The sequence below is a fragment of the Poromitra crassiceps genome, assembly GCF_964638095.1.
Source record: "Poromitra crassiceps genome assembly, chromosome: 13".
Taxonomy (NCBI): domain Eukaryota; kingdom Metazoa; phylum Chordata; class Actinopteri; order Beryciformes; family Melamphaidae; genus Poromitra; species Poromitra crassiceps.
The window spans coordinates 34646914-34660280 of record NC_139644.1 but is presented as its reverse complement, the minus strand read 5'-3'; the positions used below and the strand labels follow the sequence as shown (position 1 = coordinate 34660280).

Sequence of the window (13367 nt, the reverse complement as noted above, 5' to 3'; positions counted from 1 at the left end):
TAGTAGACATGTTTATCAAACCAAAAAAACACTTGAACCTGAAATTAATGAATTGGTATTTTGTCTATGCTAGCTAAAAACACGGCAAAAATGCCATCACAACAACGCTAGTCATTCTTTCTATCCCCCAAAAAGGGGCGTGGCCTTGACGCTTTGGATGTGCAGGTCTGGTCTTATGATCGGCACAGCAACAGAGGTTGTGTGACGCAGTTGAAGAGAGGCCAAAGCAAGAGCTTGAGAACAGACACAGAGTTCTGGATAATAAAGACAGAACAGAAGAAGAAAGGGGAAACAACAGGAAGGAGCTTGGAAAAGGGGTCAGGACGACAGCGCAGAGATCACAGTGGAGCGTTTGGGGTTGGCTGGAGGAGAAAAGAGAGAAAAGAAGAAAAGATAGAGGAAGTGGAAATCCCGGAAGGAGAGAGAGATGGAGAGATGGAGAGGAAGAAGCGATGGAGACACTCACGCATGCACGCACGCGCGCGCACACACACACACACGCACACACACACACATGCACGCACGCACGCACACACACACACACACACACACACACACACGCACACACATCCCATAATTAGCATGCTAACAGGCAGTTAAATGTTCCATACAAAGGCTCACTGTTGAGACCCGGCTGCTCACTTTGGAGACAATGCACAATAGAGTCAGTAGGAGCCCCCAAATCAGCCTAATAGCCGACGTGGCCCACCACTGCGTCTTCTTCTGTTTTTATCACCCCACCGATCACACTCATTCACTCACTCACTGACCAAGTAATGAAACAGCGATAGCCTCCAGGCCCGTACTTACCAAACAGCTTGCCCCCTTCTTCCTCGTTGGCCTCTTTTCATCTTTGCACCCTCTGACAGAAATGCCTCTCCGGCTCTCCCAAGGATCAGAGGTCCGGCTTGTGGGCTGCTTTGCTGTCGGATCGGGTCAGACTGGGACGGGCCTACATGACAAGAGCCACAGACAAAGAGAAGTTGGGGGGGGTAATTAAAGGGAGATCGAGGCAGGAGGGCCGCGAAGGGCCCAAAGGGGAAGTGGCTTATTAGTCTGACAGAGGGTGATTTTTAACTTGATTAAAATCTGGAGAGAGAGAGAAGAAGAGAGAGATGAAGGAACATGGTTTAATTATGCGGGATAGGGACATGGAATAATATGGCAGAAAAGAAATGGGCATGCTTCATAGCGAAGGAAGTGACCCGCTGGTAAACACAGCTGTGAGCGCTTTGTGTCCAAAGTGCTGTCTCAGTACCACTGATATCCTCGCAGTAGGCTATCAGAGATCAGGACACGCTGCGTGCTTCCTGGCTAGCTTTGCTGCAGCGCTGTATGAGAGGAGGGGAGATCCCTGACAAGCGCTCCTGTGTGCTGCTGCGTGTTCGCCGCAGCAGCATTTCAAAGAGGCTGCTGGTGCGTCAACGCTGGCGATGAGCCTGGGTTTGTCTGCGCCGGGGGTTTAGCCTCGCTGACCCGTGGTCAAATTCCTTCGTGGCACAACAGGCCATCTACCGATACCTGGGAACTGTAAGGACCTGCATGTTCTGCAGCAGCCCCCCCCTTCCCGCAGTGTAATTACTCCAAAGGAGAGAGGTTACAGAAAATTTGTAGTTTTGTTCACTGGCTCCTGGCCAAATCCCCCGGTAGATATTTATCCAGACATCCTCTGAGATTATTGGGAGCCTGTTTTCATTTAGAATGTATTTGATAGTGTGATGTTTGCAGAAAAAGTTCCTAGTGCGGATCTAGTTCTGAGATATGCATCTCTCTACTAATTCGAGGAATCTCTCTATATGTGTGCGTGTGTTTATCGCATATCTCGGGGAACCGTTCGTCCGATTGACTTCACACTTGGCGAGTGTGTCGCTGGGAACCTGAGGAAGTGCAATTTCACCACACGCAGTCACAGCGCCACCTAGACCCTTTCGCGGTCAGGCTAACAATGCTCGTCTTACAAGTGTTACAGAGAAATGTCAAATGTACTCACCGTTCCAGAAGGGTCTTGTGATCATGGACGCCGGTTGGGGTTGAAAGCTGCTAATATATATTTTTTATATATTTCTAAAAAAAACTCCTCAAGTTTTGGTCAAAATGGCAAGATGGCAGCCGTGTCTTCTTCTGTGTTTGTGCCAGTGCACCCAGCCATCACAGCGCTCGCTATCGGCCTCTGCTGATCAGAAGCTATAGGCCTATTGCAACAACCGGAACTACAGTTGAAAATGACAGTTAGCTAACACTTGCACATTTACCCTTGGATCAATTAATGTGCATTGTCCCTGTTCTATTTCACAGTTGTATGCAAGAAACGAATATCTGTATGACTGATATATGACTAATCTGTTTTTTTTTAAATCACATTCATTTTGAAAGTGATCCATATCTGATATCAGTTTTAACGGACCTCCATCCTGAAATGATCCGCATGCAAGTGAACAGCAACAAAATATGTCACGTCTGGACAGTCATGTCCATGTCATGGCATGGAAGCCAGCGGAGTTACAGTCCAGAAAAGATCTGTTATGCAGCCATGTTTTCTCCTTCACCTCCTTGAACTTTGTGTTGAGGCTCTTCATTTCTCATTGACACTCCAAGTTCACTTGTGGCCCTGCTTGCCTACTTCTACTTGTGATTGTTTTGAACACTGGTCCATTACGATATGTCCCCTGTAGTTTGGGTTGAATGGAGGCATCTCTCCAAAACTAATTATACTTGGGACCTCCCTGCCGCTCCACTGACTGCCTGGATTGAATTGTTGTCCTCCATGTTTTTTCTAGTCAAATGGAAGCAGAGTAGGCAGTCCATCCCATGAGGTGACATCAAAACCACATTTCCAAATTCTAATCTGACAGTCCAGACTGTGGTCGCATGGCCACAGATCAGATATGTGATTTATAATGTGGTCCTAATCAGAAAGGAAAATGAAAAGATCACATTCCATGTGATTTTTTTCTGTTCACACTGCACTAAAACCATCAGATTTGTGTCCCATCAATCAGTCGACAGATGGACCATATTTCGACGTTTGCAGTGTCTTCTGCTTTCATGCGCGACGGGCATGGTTTACAGTCCAATTGACGTGGGAATGGTGTTGGAGTTGATCAATCGATACTTTTTCTAGGTGTTTTTGGTCCATACAACATTTTGTCTCATCTCTATCATCATCATCAGTATATAAAAGGGGGCTGGGGCTCTGTTTGTTTCTCTGTCCCACTGTGATTGTCCCACTGTGACATCATCAGTGATGTCATCAATTCACTTACACACACACAAGGCTATAGTTCAGTGATGATGTCACTGATTATGTCATCAATGATGTCATCAGTGATGATGTCATCAGTGATGAGGTCATCAGTGATGATGTCATCAGTGATGTCATACATAGGCATTGTGACATCACTGATGACACAAAAATGTCATGTCACAAAAAACTGTGGATTCAGATTCAACCTTATTATTCAAGGTTCATGATCTAAGTTTGAACTACAACAGCATGTTGTTGCCTCATTTCCAATCATGGCTGGAGACTAGACATCATGCATCACTAGAGGGAACATGGCTCAGGGAATATGGACCTGAAGCCCGCAGTGATAGAAGAAGCTTCAGAGGCATCTAGTGGCAGCAGATGAGCACAGCATACAGCTTCACATAGAGCTCAAATGGAATTTTGAAAAAAAAATATATATAACAATTTCAAAGTTTCAGCAATAACAGAAAGAACCAAAATGATATAAATATTTATTTGCAACATCAAACGGTATACAAGGAAGAATAAAGTGATTTGCACTGTTTTCTGTGCACTGAGGGAGAGGGGGAGGCTGAGGGAGAGAGAGGGGGAGAGAGACTGAGGGAGAGAAAGAGGGAGACGAGAGCGACTGAGGGAGAGAGAGAGAGGGGGAGAGAGACTGAGGGAGAGGCAGAGAGAGGTAAGGGAGAGAGAGGGGAGAGAGACTGAGGGAGAGAGTGAGTTTGATCAGGCGAGGCCACGCAACAGCAAAGTTGTGGACCTGTGATTTCATTCATGCACAAATGACAGCACTGGTGCACAACTTTACTCATATCAACTCTCAATAACTGTCAAACTACATGAATGACTTCAAAACTGTTTACAGCTTTCTGATATACTACTGATTTTCTAATGATACAAAGCTGGTTGAAAATTGGCGGAGTGCCCCTTTAAGCTCCAGTGTGAACATGGCCTTAAAGGTACAGTTCATACATATTTCTCCTCTCACCTGTAGTGCTATTTATCCATCTAAATCGTTTTGGTGTGAGTTGCCGAGTTTTGGAGATATCGGCCATAGAGATGTCTGCCTTCTCTCGAATACAATGGAATTGGACGGCATGTTTGGAAAAACTCAACAGCAATGTATCTTTCCAGAAATATTGACCCGGTTATACTCAAGATAATCCACAGGCCATGCGAGCAGTTTCATTGAACCGATATCTCCAAAACTGGGCAACTCACACCAAAACGATCTATGGGTAAATAGGTAAGAGGGAAAATATGTATTTTTGATTTTCGGGTGAACTGTCCCTTTAAGGTCACTGGTTTCTGGTCAAATTCCTGTCTACTATCCAGATCAGGTTGTTTGTTACTTGATATTGGCCAGCAGTAGCCTATGAAGAGGCCTATGTGAGGTTAGAGAAGTGAAATAGAGTGAACAAGGCTGTCAGTTTGAATCTGGGCAGCTCGACAATCTCTAAATGTAACAGTGTGGGGAAGTCACTGAGTTTAGTTTGAATGGTTTTCATGAATAGATGAGATCGTAGAATAGGAGGCTATAGGGTAGAAATACTATGATGAAAGACCAGAACATTCAAAGTTGTTTGAAAAAGCCTTGTGGTGCTCTGACTGGATGGTTAAAGCTAAAACAAAAACAAACAAACAAACAGGCAAAGTGACCATGTTGGAAATAAGTGTTTACACTTTTACATCTATATCCCTTGGATCTTGTTGTTCTTTATCCAGAATCAAATCAATCAATCAATCAATCAAAGTCAGTTTAAGGTCCATGATGTCATAGCTTGTCTCATGTCATTATGATTATCATTCATCTATTTTAAAGACAGTACTTTGGCATACAATACCATGTCATGCTTTCAAACTATGCTATATATATATACACAGACCCCAGAAAGCTTTATTTAATGCTTATAAAAGGGTTATAAAATGTAATGCTTGCGATGTCGACAGTGCTCTTCAGTTTCTGTAGTTTATTTCCCGTCATGTGTTGTCCATTATTGGTTGAAAGGGAGTTCTTCAAAATTCATTTTGAGACAGCATGAAAAATCTAATCAGAAATATTACCGCAAATCTACAAGATAACATGGAGACTGAACAAACATAACCTTTCCTCATTCTAACTTATGACAACTTTGCGAGACTAACTTACCCTTAGCTTCGTTCATACTGTAAACAACCAGCAATAACTTACATAGAGGAAGGAACCATTCTAGACTATCTGAACATATGTTTCTATTGGATGGAGGTGTCAGGTGGGCATCAAGGGCTGGGCTAGAGACTCAGACATGGGAATATAGAAATGAGCAAAAAACATATCAGAATATGGTAACAAATATTTTCATTATTTAGACATGCCACTTACTCATCTTGCCAGAAATCTATATGGTCAAAAACAAATGGTGCATTGTACTTTTAGAAGAAATCAATACAAGTAATCTCCATACAAGTAATCTGAATGTACTCAATAATTCATTCATAATTTAGCCAAGGCCTATGATGGCATGACTCCTTAGTGGCATAATATATTCTCAGATGTTTTTGTCATATTCTGGTGTATTGACCTGTGGAAATGTGTTATAAATACACCAGAACCATACCGAATGAAAAGGGAAAAGCAGCCAACTTGCTGTGCTAATACAGTTCTAAAACTGTGTTATTACAAAACTTCAGTATTTTTCCTGCAGGTTAAATGAGTTTGTTGTAATGTGTCACCAAACATTTCATCGCATTTTGAAATTGGAGGGGGGAAATAGTTATCGCTCTATTATAATGTAGCCTAATTCTTCCAATTCTGAAAAAACCCTGTGGGTTCAGATTCAATCTTATTATTCAAAGTTCATGATCTAAGTTTGAACTACAACAGCATGTTGGTGCCCTCTTTTTCAATCATGGCTGGAGACTAGACATAATGCATCACTAGAGGGAACATGGCTCAGTGAATATGGACCTTAAGCCCGCAGTGATAGAAGAAGCTTCAGAGACATCTAGTGGCAGCAGATGAGCACACCATACTGTGAACAGCTTCACATAATGGAATTTAGAAAAAAAAATTATAATAACAACAATTTCAAAGTTTCAGCAATAACAGAAACAACCAACATGATATAAATATTTAAATATTTATTTGCAACATCAAACGGTAGACAAGGAAGAATAAAGTGCTTTGTACTGTTTTCTTTTCAAGCTTGTTCAATAATCAGTTTTAGTTTGTTTAGTGCAAAAAAAGGTATCTCCAAACAGGGGGTTGAAAAATCACCAAAGGTTTACAAAGCAGGCAGACTTTCCAAAACAACAAAGAACAGATACTGTAGCAAAATACTGTACCATTGCAACTTCATCTTTTACACAAAATGGCATTTACATTGGTTGTTCTCCTGAGCTCAAGCTGGCTGTCCATGTGCCTAATAGATTTAAGAGCCAACATAAATGATGAATTATGAAAACTGTGACTGTTTGTCAATAGAAGTACTGGATCTTTAGCGAATCGCAGGTTTTGACGCCCTTGGAATGAGAACGGGTTGTTTATACATGATAGTTTGTCTCAGTCAAGTTAGAGTATGGGTGGGGTTTGCCACATAGGACAATGCAAAGCTTAAATGATCACATGTATTTAGTATACCTTCTCTGTGATCCACACTTTTACAGTATACTTGAATTGCACTGTTGGGCAAGTTACTTTCAAAATGTAATATACTACATATTACTACCGTAGTTCCTTTCATTTGAACGTAATAAGTTACTTTACAATATTACTGTCTGTGTAGAGTAACTTGTTACTTATTACACTACTTTTGCATTACTTTCACTGTAATAACAGCATAGCAGAATGACATCGCCGCCCCGGAACCATCACGAAAAATAATTTCAAACGTCTTGAAGTCAGTGTAAACAATCCAAAATTCGAAATGTTATCCTTTTCCTTTGTTATTGTCATCTATAGTGGTTATTTGCATAAAAACACACAGTTTGATTAGGAAATTATTTAAATATGTGCTTTGATTTTAAAAAAATGAACTCAATTTGTAACTTGAGTTACTTGACAAAGTAACTGGTATAATATTACTGAAATCCTATAAGTAATAAGTTATATTACTGAGTTACTGCTAAAAGTAATATATTACATGTAATATGTTACTTTTGTAATGAGTTACCCCCAACACTGTTGAATTGTACCATCTGGTCTTCCCTGCAGTTGACCCAGTTCTGTTGCCCTCCCGCTAGAATAGAGAGCAGCTACTGTATACTTGATCTTATCTATTATACAACCAACCAGCAGCATAACATTCTTAGTTCACTGCAATCCACAGCATAGCTACACACAAGGAGAGAGGATCAAGCCTAGGATAATGCCTCTCAGGTAGGTTTTATCCTCAATATCCCTATTGCACGTTTCCGGAGACACTGACCTGGCAATGTACTGCAGACATTGCAGTCATCCTTTTGTTTCCCGTTGTCCTTTACAATTAAATTAATTAAATATTTTTTTTAGCTAGAACTTCAAAATTTCTCAATAGAGATTCAATGTTAGTCTTAGGGAACTCGTACATTTTGTGTCATTTTGATTTTGCCTAAACTTCCTGGTTTGAGACCTAAACGTCTCAAAGGCAGGCTTCAGACTGCTCAAAATAAATTGATGAGGGTAAATACGAATCTGAGCCCTCGATCGCATATTGGCAGGGGCCATTTTCAAGTGCTTAACTGGCTTCCAGTTCAAGTGTCCAGACTTAACATGGTTCACAAGATCATTTATGGTTCTCTCCCTGAGATTTTAGTTAAGTATTTTACTCATGTCAGGGAAGCACATAGTGTATTTACAAGATCTAGTATTGCTAACTTGTGTTTGTTCAGATTTAAAAGTCTTACTGGTAAGGGGGGTACCTTTGCTTGCATTGGAGCCTCCGAGTGGAATAGTTTTGGATTTGCATATTAAATCAGCTCACTCTCTACGAAGCTTTAAAGGGTTAACTAAAACATGGCTGATGGAAAAGGTGCCTCTGTAGATAACCCTTCTGTTCACATATTTGGGGGAACCTGGTTAGATAGCCCCTCCTATGGAGGCCCCGTTGTGTTTCTAACTACTTACTATTTATTAACTATTTGATATTTGTGCTGTTGTTACCATTGTATTTGTTAGGTTGTCTGTCTTGTTGCCACCACGAGGACCAATGGCATGGTTTAATTTGGTTTAATTTGGTTTAATTTTCTGTGTTTATATCCTCGATATGTAATTGGAGTGCCATACCTTCCTTCCTGTATGTGGGAGCGGGTCTATTTATATGTGTATTTACTCTTTTTAACTTTCAATAAAGCTAACCTAACCTAACCTACAATGGCGTATCTCTTTCTATTTTCAGTCGAAGACAACGAGTGCATTTAGGTTACATGCACCTTGGTATCCCAAACTCAGACACCAGAGTGCTCTGCATCACCCCTTTCCACACCAAACCTTTGGCAAAAAACAACTACACTAATATGAATCAAAGCCACTTCTCAGTCTGTTCCTGTTATTCCTGGTGGAACAACAAACTAACTAAAAAGTTTTGAAGTTGATCAATAAAGTAAACAATTGCACAAAAAGATGAATAGTTTGAACGTCTCAAATCCATATGAAATATGGATGTTCATTTTGTGTTCACTGAAAACCAAGTTTAAGAAGAAAAGGAAATAAAAATTTGATCACAAAAAAAGAAGAAGAAAAGGAAATGGATTTACAATATAACATAGGACATCCTGCATTGCAGTAAAAAGATATCTATGTCATGTTATTTTTCAAGCTAACTACCTTATTCAGAAAAATACTCCTTCATACTTAATTATTGCTCTTAATGGTATTGTTGGTATACTGCACGGCACAGCAAAATCAAATACAGTAGTTATTGTGATGCATACTAAAATACCGGTACGTACAGGTAGACGAAGGGGCTTTTATATTTTACAGGGGGAATTTCATGAAACAGCCAGACTTACCAAAAATAGTGCAAATAACATACTTTGCAAGGAACTATTTGCAGGCATGATGTTCAATGAAATCAACAACAATCAACTTAAAGTGTCCCCACTTTAATACGCATCTTAAAATTGAGTATTGCAGTCTTGAATTCACTCTTCCTTCAAAAAGGTCTATTGCTTTCATAAAATCTCCCATTCACAGAAAAAAATAAACTCTAAAATCTAATTCTAGATTAACTTGCAACTATTCTAGATCTAAATTAATCATGTCTAAAATATGACTCAGGTTTCTGGACTTTTAATTCCTATTGTGCTTTCCTTTGGTTGTCAAATCAATGTCTTTGAGGGAGCCAGAAGTCTGTCAGCGATTTCTCAGAGATCCTTTGTTATCTTACAAAGTCAGTGACATGGTTTATTATTGCCCTTCAATAAATTTCACCAGATGATTTAGCCAACATTCTTATAACACATTATGAATATTTACGAGTGCTTATAACTATAATTATACAATGCTATAAGCAGATTTTAATGCATTATAAGTATGTTTATAATGCATTATAAGTATGTATATAATGCATTATAGACATGGGCTTCATAGAAAGTGTTACCAAAATGTCTCTTTGTTTTCATAACTTTTATTCCTCGTGAGAAGAGCAAACGTCACACAGGCTTGAGTTCAAAAGTAAAACAACACCCGCAAGCAGGGTGGGAATCACCGGCAAGCAGGGTGGGAATTTCGTCATTTTAGGGGCGTGGCCATCTGGCCTTCAGCATCACAATTGTTTTAGGGCACATGCCAGGGCACAAAGGCAGGATTTTTCTGAAATGTGTGTTAAAATGAACCAATGACACATCCTTTGCATAGGGCAGGCTACATTAAAGGAGAATTTCGTTTTTTTTTAACCTGGACCCATCTCCTGGCAATAATTATGATTTGGCCACTCACCCAGCGATGTCCGCGGCGTTTCTGGCCGTCCGCGGCGTTGTTTTGAGATCAATAGCGTCCAAGTCAGTTGTAAAATGGAGCTGATTTGGGGCCAAGTGTGAGCCTGTCTTTCCTGCATCTAAATAGCAATTTTTATTCCCGTTTTCGCCACATATCGTAATAATGTGATCCCTCAACATCCACCAGAGTGATATTTCGCCCCAGGCCATTTCCTGGACTCTCACAGGGATCAAATTACCTCAAACGTGATCTCGGTCACCAAGTCTCGCGAAGTCCCGCGATACTTTCCTGCCGACTGGCCAACTACAGGTAGGACGCTTTGCGGTGGTGGTTTTAGCGTAACCTATGTGGGGTTTGGCATAACCTTCGTTATTTCGAATCCCACATAGGTTACGCCAAACCCCACATAGGTTACGCTAAAACCACCACCGCAAAGCGTGTACCTGTAGTTGGCCAGTCGGCATGAAAGTATCGCGGGAATTCACGAGACTTGGTGACCGAGATCACGTTTGAGGTAATTTGATCCCTGTGAGAGTCCAGGAAATGGCCTGGGGCGAAATATCACTCTGGTGGATGTTGAGGGATCACATTATTACGATATGTGGCGAAAACGGGAATAAAAATAGCTATTTAGATGCAGGAAAGACAGGCTCACACTTGGCCCCAAATCAGCTCCATTTTACAACTGACTTGGACGCTATTGATCTGAAAACAACGCCAGGACGGCCAGAAACGCCGCGGACATCGCTGGGTGAGTGGCCAAATCATAATTATTGCCAGGAGATGGGTCCAGGTTAAAAAAAAACGAAATTCTCCTTTAAACTGAGATCACTGATGCTTTTAAAGCAACTGACAGTATAGCAGGCTGGTAGCAGCAGGGCACTGCCAAGGTGGCCTTAGGGATCTCAGGGCATCACGGCCAGAGGGAGGGGCAACGCAGGCCATGGCCTGTGGCCTCTGTGTAATTCCCACCCTGCCTGCAAGGCAAAAGGGGTTGCATTTCTATACATCTAAGAGCCAACAAACATGCAAAGGACGTAAGTGAGCAATCCCTATTGAAAGACCAACTCAAGGTCTGTTCAAAATGTGGGATTTGTGTGTGGAAGAGGGACGTGGGAGACTGTATCCTCTCTCAACCAAGAGTAGTGGTAGACTGGTAGTCTGTAGGTTGCCCATCTCCATCTGGTTATTGTCCATGTCCATGACATTTTGATTGCTTGATGTCATGGTCGGAGTGTCCTCCTGGAGCATATTTTGCAAGTCAGAAACGGAAACCGAACTCCTCCTCCGCTCTTCAGCCTTCTCTTTCCCCCCGATCTGAGTGCTGTCAAAGATGCCGTCCTCTTCGTCCTGGCAGCTCAGTGCCACCTCATTCTCGTAGCAGAAGGCGCGCTGTGACTGTGGCATCGAATTGTGCGTGGATCTGGCCGCAGACACGGGAGAGGTAGCAGAGGAGGGCTGGCTGGCGACCTCCTCGAGCTCTTTGGCGCTGACGCAGGGCGTTGACGGTACCTCGTAGGTGCTGTGGAAACGGGCGAAATCCACCTTGTAGTGGTCCCGATCCTCATTGACCACAGGCTCAAACCTGTGGCCCCAGAAGATCTCCATGGAAAGGTAGGAGCTGCGGAACTGGGTGGTCATGGCTGTGGCCTCCACCATTCCCTCCAGAATCACCACAATCTCAAATTCGTCTGACTCCAGATCGGCTTTGCTCACTGTATACAAGGGGCTCTCTTTATCTATCTCATGTATTATAATCAGGGGCGACACCAGAAACAGCCTGTCTACACCCTCATCGTAGCCCACGTGGAGGTCCATCTGCTCCATGGGAATGAACTCGCCCTCGGCTGTGACGTACGGACGTATGAGCAGGGCTCGGACGTGGCACTCCACGATGTGGCTCTTCCGCAGGTTGCCCACCCTCCACATGAGGCACAGCTTGCCATCTCGCAGGGAAATGACAGCGGTTTTGGAGAACATGAGCGTCTGGTTCCTCTTCTTAGGCCGCGCCATCTTAGCCAACATGGTGCCAATCATGAAAGAGTCAATGATACAGCCCACGATGGACTGGATCACCACTGTCATTATGGCGACCGGGCACTCCTCAGTGACACAGCGCCAGCCATAGCCGATGGTGGTCTGGGTCTCCATGGAGAACAAGAATGCCCCAACAAAACTCTGCACATGATATATACATGGCACCCTCTCTCTTTGCCCTCCTGGACCCACCGTGGCTGCACTGTGGCTGGTGCCAACTCCGTGCTGCATCTCCACCGCCAGACCGTCGCCCATCACCGCAGGGTACTCGTCAAGGTCCCCGTGGACCAGGGAGACAGTGTAGAAGATGATGCCGAAGAAAATCCAGGACACCAAGAAGCTCATGCAAAAGATAAGAAACGTGTATCTCCAGCGGATGTCGACGCAGGTGGTGAAAATGTCAGCCAGGAAGCGCAGCCTCTTTTCTTCCAAGTTGGTGAATACAACATTGCATTGTCCATTTTTCTTCACAAACCGATTCCGCAGTTGAGCACTGGAGCCCCTTGTCAGGATCTTCTCGTTGGAGTTGTTCATCCTGCCTTGGTCTTCTGTTTCTGTGTCGCAGGCCGAATGCCGTTTGATGCTGGCGGAAGCGTGGCTGGTGATGAGCCCCAGGCTAGAGACCCTACGCCGTTCCTCGTCTGGTAAAATCTCTGATTCCATGCTGTACCTGTAGAGATGAGGTTTCAAATGAACAAAGATCATAATTTACCCCTCACTTAGCTTGTTTTATTTACAAACAGGGTTTAGCCACTGATTATATTGAGAATCATATTGATACTGAACACACATTGAACAATTTAGTGACATGTTAAATGGACAACAATTTTGTTTATTAACAATGTTATGTAATATCACTTTAGGCAATCGGCACAACGGTGTGCCTTACAACTCCGGACGCACAGACACATGGACGCACACGCAACTCTCCAATTATAGTATGCCATCAGTGATGTAGAACTGTATGACATCACCAGTGATTCATTACCTCATCAGCGATGTCATAGCAGCGTGAGCTGTGATTGGTCTAAGTAAGATGATGTCATTGCAGTGTGAGCTGTGATTGGTCTATGTAAAATATCGCTGTAGCCCCTGTGGGTGTTTTTCTTTATTCATTTTTTTCTGACAGACATGTTATAAGGATGGAGAGACTCAGGTCCCTAAGGACCAACTCAATAAAAAGAAATC

At 42.6% G+C, this 13367-nt stretch overlaps 1 protein-coding gene across 1 annotated transcript; it reads right to left on the bottom strand.

The window, feature by feature from the left end:
• Positions 1-318: 318 nt before the first annotated feature.
• Positions 319-12716, bottom strand: kcnj4 (potassium inwardly rectifying channel subfamily J member 4; the record flags this gene model as incomplete). Its single annotated transcript, XM_083650052.1, has 4 exons — positions 11315-12716; positions 811-952; positions 622-641; positions 319-362 (listed from the first exon to the last, which is right to left on the bottom strand). The coding sequence occupies exons 1-4, from the start codon at positions 12711-12713 to the stop codon at positions 319-321; spliced, it is 1605 nt and encodes a 534-aa protein (XP_083506178.1). The 5' UTR covers positions 12714-12716.
• Between the last annotated feature and the right edge of the window lie 651 nt (positions 12717-13367).